The sequence below is a fragment of the Columba livia genome, chromosome 17 (genome assembly GCF_036013475.1).
Source record: "Columba livia isolate bColLiv1 breed racing homer chromosome 17, bColLiv1.pat.W.v2, whole genome shotgun sequence".
Lineage (NCBI taxonomy): Eukaryota > Metazoa > Chordata > Aves > Columbiformes > Columbidae > Columba > Columba livia.
In genome coordinates, this window is record NC_088618.1 from 11,148,658 (window position 1) to 11,158,198 (window position 9,541).

General features: G+C 48.4%; 1 protein-coding gene across 2 annotated transcripts in view; it reads right to left on the reverse strand.

Moving 5' to 3' along the window:
• RBM19 (RNA binding motif protein 19) overlaps positions 1-9,337 on the reverse strand; it is a 63,643-nt gene extending 54,306 nt beyond the window's left edge. Inside the window, exons 1-12 of one of the 2 annotated variants that reach the window (XM_005500157.3) lie at positions 9,152-9,337; positions 7,824-8,006; positions 7,113-7,244; positions 6,831-6,869; positions 6,056-6,272; positions 4,680-4,942; positions 4,101-4,175; positions 3,753-3,831; positions 2,987-3,058; positions 2,069-2,269; positions 978-1,108; positions 454-575 (exon numbers count right to left, since the gene is read on the reverse strand). In XM_005500157.3, coding sequence (XP_005500214.2) covers positions 454-575; positions 978-1,108; positions 2,069-2,269; positions 2,987-3,058; positions 3,753-3,831; positions 4,101-4,175; positions 4,680-4,942; positions 6,056-6,272; positions 6,831-6,869; positions 7,113-7,244; positions 7,824-8,006; positions 9,152-9,187 — 1,550 coding nt within the window. In that variant the 5' untranslated portion in view covers positions 9,188-9,337. The remainder of the gene's footprint in view (positions 1-453; positions 576-977; positions 1,109-2,068; positions 2,270-2,986; positions 3,059-3,752; positions 3,832-4,100; positions 4,176-4,679; positions 4,943-6,055; positions 6,273-6,830; positions 6,870-7,112; positions 7,245-7,823; positions 8,007-9,151) is intronic. The other variant, XM_021284472.2, reaches the window with a different exon arrangement.
• Between the last annotated feature and the right edge of the window lie 204 nt (positions 9,338-9,541).

Here is a 9,541-nt window from a genome sequence, read left to right on the forward strand (position 1 = left end):
AAAAGCACAAAGCCTATGCAAGGTGCATCCCTTTCCCTTCAAGTTAGAAAGGATCAGCCACTTCTTTCAAACTAACTGGTCACAGAGAAAGAAAAAAGTTCCTGTAAGTTTCAGAAATACAGGTGGACAAGTAGCAGAGAAAGACCCAACTGATCTGAAACTACTGCCCTAAAGAATTACAGCTGACCAACTTTTATTAGACATCAGAGAAAAAGTCATACACAAAGCCATTCAAACCCATGTTTCTCTCAGTTTATGCTGTTCACTGAACTACTAGAGCCACTTGGACAAAGAAATCAAGTAGATGAGAGAAAGGAAACAGCTGCACAACAAATGCTTAATTGGCATCAGTAATCTATATCTACAGGCCCTGCAAAGGCCCCATGTGCATTCCTGCCTCTTGGGCACTTGGAAGGTTGTGTCGTCTTGCTCCGCTACAAGTCACCTCTGTACCTGGCACTGTTGGCTTTGTCCTTGGCGTCTTTCCGCTTTTTGTAGGAGGAAGACCCTTCTGCATCTGCATCTTTGATTTTTTCCTTTCTGATTGTGGATGGTAAAAGATGCATCATTCTACCCTAGAAGAAAGAAGGAAGAGGTCTGGCGGCTCTGAAATAACCCACAGAAGTCCATGACCTAAGCAGAGTGGAGGAAATTTTCTGTCACCTTTCCTAGTCGAGCAGTGTAAGTGGAAGGAGGGAACCTTCCTTCCCAAAGGAGACGTGACAGCAAGTCAGAGTAACCACACACTGTGAGAGACTGAGCTTCAGATCTCTTTCTCCACCTCTAGCTCAGGTTTTCTTACCTGAGAGGCTGTTCAAACCAGAGTACTGTACCAAAAGCAACTGTGTTCCCATACTGTGAGGCAGAAGGACTCAACCTTTTCAGCAAAGCACAGAAGTAAACACTTGGTCACGTTTCTAACAGACATTCCCACCCGCTGTGGTCCAACAGCACAGGAAAACCACCCATCACCGTACCTGGAACACTTGCCCATCCAGTTCTGCGTAGGCCTTCACCGCGTGCTCAGGAATCATATAGGTAACGAAAGCAAACCCTTTAGGTTTCTTGGTCAGTCTGTCAATAGGGAAATGGATATCCGAGAGGGGTCCTGCAAACAGACAAGGCCCTTCTATGAGACGTCCTCAGGTGGCCACCACACACTCTGAACTGGCACCTCCTGGCCAAAGCCAGGGAGGAGTGGCGCCAGGAAGCAGCTCTGAATATTGCAGAGGGTGTGCAGCACCCACCAGGCTGGGTGAGGAGCTACAGAACAACACGACAGGCCCAGAAAAAGCACCCCAAGTCGGCTTGCACACCATGTGGCAGCTCACAGGGCTTCGACACACGACACAAACCAGGCAAGCTCCGAACAGCTGCATTTACTTTCAGTGAGGAATAAAGATTTTGACAACCAACCTTCTCTCTCTGCCCAGGACACTAATGCTAAGAAAACCTGAAATTTGTGTAACTTTGAGCTGGAAAAGGGAAGCTTCAAGCTTCCACCCGACACGCCAAACATGAATGTGAATTTGGGATGTATCTCGGAGATTCACCTCTTACCTACAGTATCTAGAAATCCGAATGACCAGTATTTCATGCAGCAGGTGCTTTTGGTTCCCTTGTGAAAAGGGGCAAGGGCAGGTGCACACAGCAGTACATGCTTCATGCAAAGAAGCACAGAATCATTTAGGTTGGAAAAGCCCCTCAAGATCATCAAGTCCAACTGTTATCCCACCCCTGGCACTAGCCCATGTCCCTGAGAACCTCATCTCCGTGTCTGTTCAACTCCTCCAGGCATGGCGACTCCACCACTGTCCTGGGCAGCCTGTTCCAATGCCCGACAGCCCTTTGGGGAAGAAATTCTTCCTAATATCCAATCTAAACCTCCACAGTGCCAGCACCAGTGTCACAGCCAAGCAGCCACACACCAGGGAATAAAGATGATAGGATTCAGTCCATACTCAAGAGCTGTGGGACACGGAGCTTTGTCCATTCACAACCAGCAAGAAAATCTCTGTGTGCACAGAGGAAAACATGTAGCCCTGCAAGTCCCAGAGCAAATACTTACCGTACTTGGAAAAGATCTTCTCCAAGTCCTCCTCAGTGCTAGTAAAGGGAAGATTCCTGACAAAGAGTCTCCCTGATTCAGCCAGGTCCTCTTCTTCCTCATCATCCCTCATTATTCTTTGCCACGGCTGGTTATCAGGTTTGGCTGGAGCAGTTTCTTTGGGGGTATTGCTGCATCGGAATACCTCAATGCATCGGCCACCTAATCTCCAAACACACACAGAAGCAGGTTAAGTTGTTTTCCAAGGCCACGGGCAAACAACATCGGTGCGTAAAGAGCCTGGGCTTACAGTAGTGACAGAAGCTTTGAGCAGAACTCTGCCTGATTTAAAAAAAAAAAAAGGGGGGGGGAATGGGAGCTGCAAGACATAATCTTCATAAAAACCAAGATAACATTTGCTAGACAACCCTACAGTTTCCCTTCTTTTCAGAGAGCTCCAGCCTTTCTGCCTGTGCCCACCCTATCCACAGGCTTCCAAGCAGATACTCTTATTCCGCATAAGATTTTTGCAAATATAATTCTAGTAGTTCCACTAAGGACTAGGTCAAGCACATGTTTCAAACACAGGCTTACAGAAACATTTGTACAAATCCCCTGCGCTATCCCAACTAAATTTAAACAATATCATTTTGAATTCATTATTATAAAAATTACCGTTTTTTTATTTTAAGAGCAAAATAGGCTTCAAGAACACAACAAAAATCGAGGGCCAAAGAGCAAGATGCACACACAGCTCAGTCCCCTGCCAATTCTGTGCTGCTCTTGGTTTATCCTGCGTCAGCTGAGCAGGGGAAACCACCCCCACCATCTGCCTGGGAAAAACTGAAACAAGGGCAGATACTTCTGCAGCGAACACTCCAGCAGCTGAGCACCGGCCATCCACATCAGCCAGAGCAAGAGGGAACAAACAGCCCTTACCCAGGTATTCTTTTTTCCGCTTCAAGGCCCTTTGCATGTCTGCTTCACTCTTCAAGTCAACAAAGACATAACCTTGGAGGAAGGAAAGGTTCAACTGAGCATCATGTGGGGAACACACAACCACTAATTGGCTAATTAAGGGTGAATTGGGCTTTCTTTAATATAGATTCCTATAGATAAAGCATTCTGCTCCTATTAAAGTTTCAATCAGCCTGAAAATAGCCACGGCAGACTGGAAAGCTGCCTTTCAAATGCTTGTTCTCTACATGCAAAGTAGGTTTTCACAGGAGTCTACAAGCATAAAGAAAAAGGTTTTATACATCTGCTGGTAGGCAACAAAAGGAAAACAGCATAAAGCAAAGTTCCCTGCCAGCTCTGAGGACCTGCTTCACGCTTCTTCTGATGGGTGGTACCTCCAGGAGCTGCATCAAAGGCTGCTCTGCAGCCAATATGTACAGGTCAGCAAAGCCTCTGGGTGCTGCTGCAGTTATCCCAGAGGAAAAAAACTTTCCTTGGCTTGGGATGTTTAGGAAAGTTCTGGAGGCAGATGAAAGAAAAGGCTCCTGCTGCTACTCCTGAGGGAGCACAGCAAACACATTCTGCCCTGCAGACAGCAAGTAGGGCAGATGAGCTGCAAAGTCACAGAAAGGTCTGTGAGAATCAGGACACGAGGCAGCGATTTGGAATTGCAGGTGGCAAGAGCAGAGGTGTGACTGAGAGGTCATCTAACTCGCAGAGCAACCCCCCTACCACATGCAGACATTACCTGAATTTTTCCCCCGGGCTTTTTTCCCTATCCGGATTGCCACCGGCTTCAGAGGCAAGAAGAATTCACGAATCTTTTGCTGGAGGAAGAATTGTTAATTGTTTAAATGAATTCTCAGATACAGGAAGCAGCACATTTCAGACTCAGGGTTTTTTATATATGCTATAAAAATGCTACATGCAACATACAACATCCTTGCACAAAGCCAGTCCAAAAGTTTCTCCAGCCATGCATACAACCCTCAAAACAGCTCCGTAAGTGAGGACAGAAACCTCTGCAAAAATGGTGCCGAACTGCACACTGAAAACATCCTTGAGTCTTCATTCCTGGCTCTGTAACAAAGCTTACCTCAGTGATGTTGGAGGGGACACCACGAAGTTTCACTGTGTGTGGTGTGCTGGTTTCTGCCGAGCTGCCTCGGTTCTGGACAGATGGATAGAAAAAAAAAAAAAGGAAATAAAAGCTGAGTGAAAACCAGCAAGTCACAGCACAACAAGCTGGTCTTATCCACAAGCGGGAGGCTGAAAAATGAGAGATGCTATCAAGAGATTCTCGCAGCCTAGGCAGGAGGTGCCAGGTGAGGGCATGAGGTTTGGCTGGGATAGTCAAACCCAGTCACTAAAATCCAAGTTCTGCAAAACACTGTTTCCTGCAGAGACAGACACAGGAGAAACAGAAAAGCCTCTGAAAAGGACACTAATAGCACTTGTTATGAAGTGCCCCCTTTTCTGGAGGGATAAATTCAATCAGCACTAAGAGGAGACCCAGCAAACTTTTGTAACAGCTCCCACTCAGTGAGCCAAGACAGCTGCTACCTGGGGGTCCCACAGACCTTGGGCTTCCAGTTCATCCCTGGAGTGACCGACAGAAACACACATCCCATCAAGCTCCTGCTTTAGATAAGGCACAAGTCTAATTCAGCTTTACCTCTAGTGCAGATCCTTTTGTCTTCTTCTGCACTGGCACCTCTTGGTGTGTTTGCTGGGCTTTTGGCTTCCCCCTTTTCCCTGTGTGAGTGCCGTTGGTTTCTGCGATGCCCGAATCCTCCTCGCTCTCACTTTCCTCCTCCTCACTGTCTGTTTCATCCTCTGTACTGGATGAGGAGGAAGAATCCTCCACCACTTTAGATTTCAGGTAGTCCATATCCGAGAGGTCTTTGCTGGTAGCTGCCTTCTTCCCTCCTTTCTTTGCTGTCAGAGAGACCACAGAAGTTCTTTTTCACACAGATGCTGCTGCTCTATCCCAGCCAGGTTTTACCTGAGAACTAACACAATCATAAGAAACACCTTCCTCTCCTCTACCCCTTCCATGTGAAGAAAAGGCTTGAGAATAGCAGAGCAATTTTATCTCAGCACTTCCAGACTGACAGTCTGAATCACTGTTTTTCAAAGTAACAGTTCATGTATAAAACAAATCAGAAAGGAGCTTGAGGAACTCCATGGCAAAGTATTTTGCCTCCACTTTAACTAAATACTTCAAGCAGACCCCAGAGAAGGTTTTTGAGCATTCAGTTTAGTTTTGCTGGACAAAGGAGAGAAGAAGCTGTTTCTCCAAAACACTCCATCCAACAAAGATCAACCAATCACACCTACATTTCAGTTACCCAAAGAGAGATGAAGAACAGGAGGGAAAGCACCATTCACTCCAACAGAGCAGCATAAGGAAATACCACATAGGGAGGGAGAAAGGCTCCAAAACCACATTCATCTCTTCTGCAGGGACACGGGATTCTAAGAAGACATGCACCAGACCGCAGCCCAGATTTCTCAAGTCTTCCAAGTTAACCCAGTACTCCATGAGATACAGTTTTCCTTTCAGGCTCCAAGATATCGAACTCTGTCCAGTCCCATCAGCTCAAGGATACATCAGCATTTCCAGAAATATGCACCAAGGGCAGAGCAGGCAAGTTCACAGACATCAGCTACAGGTTACTAAATAAACAGAAACCACATCCAGCTCTGGAAATCCTGGAGATGAAAGCAGCAGAAGGCCAGGAGAGCATTGAAAGAAAAGAGGCAGATGTTTGCCCTATTACTCTTCCCTAGACACTGACTTAAGGACCTAGGGGAAAGGAGAAATGCTGTCTCCTTAATACCAGAAGCTGCATTTCCCACATTTCCTCATATCTAGGAAAATGTCCATGGATCCACAGCACACAGAACAAGTCTCATGTGTGAGAAACCACTTTCCCAATTACACCGTCTCCATTTGGAAGCAGGACGCCGAGTTAGGTCCCATCAACACACCTGCTCCCACATTCCCTGAGACAAAGACACACGACGGATGATTGACCCTTTTTGTACCTTTAGTGCCCTCCTTATCTTCAGGGGGTTCATTCCCATCCTCCTCCTCGTCACTCAGCTCCTCAGACTCATCTGAGTCAAAGTTGAGATAATCATCTGCCGCCTTGGATTTCCCCTTCTTGGGCTCCTCTGCCAAAGTGTCATTAGCCCAAGTGGCCACCTGAGACCGTTTCTGATGAACCACCAAGAACTCCTGGAATGTTTTATCTTCTTCCAGCTGTTAAAAAAACAAATAAATAAATAAATCGGGCAAGCTGTGAGGACAGACATGGGAGAACTAGTAGTGTGTTTGAATTCAAAGACTTAATCTCACTTCTAGTAATATATACATATATACCAAAAAAAAAAAAAATCACTAAGGGGGGAGTCCCCTTTATACTCACAAGGTGACCATTTAAACAACTAAAGTCTTCTCAAGATCTCTCGGTCCTACTATTTCTTTTTTGTAATTGATGTTTAGAAAGCACTTAAAAAAATATCTAAAAGGAAAAAATGTAAAAATCAACCTAACCACACTCATGTATGGTTAAAAACCAGAACTGTTCAAACAGGGTTGTCCTGAATGCAGTGTGTGCTCACACAGGAGTAAATGACAATTAAAAAAAATCAGTCCCCAGCACTGGGATCCTTAAAATAATGGTTTTTTACAGCAGACTTGGACTGTCACTGAGTCGGTGAAATCATACACCTTGCTGAATTAGCAAGAGTTACTCAGCCCTCACTCTTAAAAAAAAGCTAGTAAGAATGTAGGGATTGCAATTTAACCTCAACTCACCTGCTTTAAGTTTTCTGTTGGATCTTTCTTCTTTTTATCCTAGGATTTAAAAAATAAAAAAAAGGCATTTTCAGAAAGGATTGTAAGAAGCACAGCCAAGATAATTTCTCAGGTAACTTAACATTACAGGGAACACAGATCCTAAGGCAAAAAACGTCACCACCAGGACTCCAACACCCACTGTCCCAGCTGCTCTGTCCCCTTCCCCAAACACTGGGCCACTCTTCTCTCTTCCAAGTCCCCAACACACACCAGAGCCTCAAAGAAACAAGCCAGACTCACTTTCTTTGTGCCTGCAGGAGCTGCACTTCTCACAGGTTTCTCGGGCTGTTTTTCTGAGGCAGGAGCCTTCTGAGAGTGCTTACTCCAGGCTTTGGGTTTTGAAGGGTCACCAAAAGCCTTGCATAACTCCACCTGAAAACAATCAATCATATCTTTAATAAAATATACATTCTAGAGTCTGGTTCTGTAACTGCTGGATAAGCCTCATTCAGAAACAAGCCTTAATAACCTTGACGGGATGGAGGGTGCATGTGCAGGGGAAGAACAGGCAACTCCGTTCAGATGTTCATTTTAAAAACACAGGGCTACATGGTCAGTGCACATGGGGAACAGTTTGCTGTGCTCATTTAAGCACAATCAAACAAGATATCCTGCTTATCATGAACCATCCCCTGTCCAGAGCAGCAAGATGAATTGACTTTACATGAAAAATGACCTCATGTTCAAAAGTTCAGAGTATGACAGCTCAAAACCTGACATTGCTGTTCTGATCAGCACCAAAATCGCTGCCAGCACACAAACACAGTCCAGCTGAACCCAGTATCTGCTTGAGACCCCAGCAACAAGGCCCAGTCTTGGGCCTTTTTGCTGTTTTGCTGCACAGGACTTAATCTCCATGCTTTCTCAGCCCCTGGCTGTTCACCCCTAAGACTACCAAAATGATGAACTTTCTTGAGAATCTAAAGAAGATATTTTTAAAGATGAACTCACTGTGACTCTGGAAGTGTCTATGAAACTTCTGTTGAAGTGGTTCAGTGCCATTTGAGCTTCATCTTCAGACTTGTAACCAATGAAGCCAAATTTCCGGAACTTGCCATCTTTGGTGAACTTTAAGCAACAATCAGTCAGCGTGCCAAAGGCGGCGAACAGCTTCCGAAAGCGCTCTTCCTTCATCTGGGAAATGGGGAAGGACAAGAGGAGGGCAAATCAGCAATGGTATGACAGATTTTTGGGTCCAAAGCAAAACATTTGCTATCAGAGGGTTTCCAAAGTGCTGTAGGAATTGCAGTGTTGTGGCAACACCAATTCAAAAAAACCACAAAACACACAGAATCACAGACTGGTTGGGGTTGCAGGGACCTCTGTAGACCCCCCAGTCCAACCCCTGCTCACGCAGGGTCGACAGAGCAGATCACACAGATGGGTCCAGGCGGGTTTGAATGTCTCAGAGAAGGAGACTCCACACCCGCTCTGGGCAGCCTGGGCCAGGCTCTGGCACCTCCCAGCAAACAAGTTTCTCCTCATGTTCAGATGGACCCTCCTGTGTTTCAGTCTGTGCCTGTCACCCCTCATTCTATTGTTGGGCACCACTGAAAGGAGTCTGGTCCCATCCCCTTAACGTCACCCTGGAAATATTTATCAGATCTCTCTCAGCCTCTCCTCACACATCAGCTACCAAACCACTGCACCTTCAGGAATCCACTACACACACAGCTCTGTCTGCAATGCCCCCACAGCTAAAGGCTGCACCAGCTCCCGGGAGCCCCGGGCCCCACAGCATTGGTCTCCCACAGTCCAGCCCCCGCTTCAACCACAGGGACAGCGACACCCTCCCAGGGGATGCAGATGGTGGCAAAACAGCACAGTGAACACCCGGACCCAGCTCCTGGAGAACTAGAGCCGGGCAGCAGCCACAAGCTCCGGTCCCCCACCCTGGAGGTCTGCATTCCCACGCCGGGCCACCTTCCCAGCTGCTGCCCCGCACTCTGCCTCCCCTCCTGGGGCACCCCCTGCCTGGAGCCCCCCACCACCCCGCTCCAAAGGTGCCTCCCCGCTCTCCCACAAGGTCCCAGCACATCTTCCCTTCTAAGTGTCCCCTTCCCTGGCCACCCCACCACATCTTCCTCCCTCACCGCGAACCGAGCACCCTCTCTCCCAGAGGACCTCCCTCCTCACCATCGTCCCCACCGCACCGAGGGCCCCCTCCCTTCCGAGGCCTCTCGCTGCCCACGGGCCCCCAGCGTGTCCCCTCACACCCAGCTCTAGGCCCGGAAGGCCCCTTGTAGCCCGCAGACGCCGCAACCGTGTGGCGGGCTCACCCCGTTGGGGAGGTTCTTCACGATGAGCCGCGACATGGCGGTGACAGAAACCGGAGTGGCGACAGAAACTGGAGTAGTGACAGAAACTGGATCGGCCCGGCCGCACTCAACGCCGCACACGCCGGCCCGCGGGCGCCGCCATCTTCCCGTCGGGTCACGTGAGCGAGGCGCCGCACCGCGCAGGCGCCAGGGGCGGGTTCCGGGTCTTGGCAACGGGCCCCTAGCAACGGGCCAGGCCTGGCCCGAGCGGAGGAGCGTGGGGCACAACCGCGAGCACCAAGGGGGCAGGGACCGGGCAGGCTGTGCGTCCCCCGCGCAGAGGGGACCCCGCTGCCCACCCTCGGGTTCCTGCGGGGTCTGCCGCTACAGCCGCCCGGCCCGGCCGCGCTG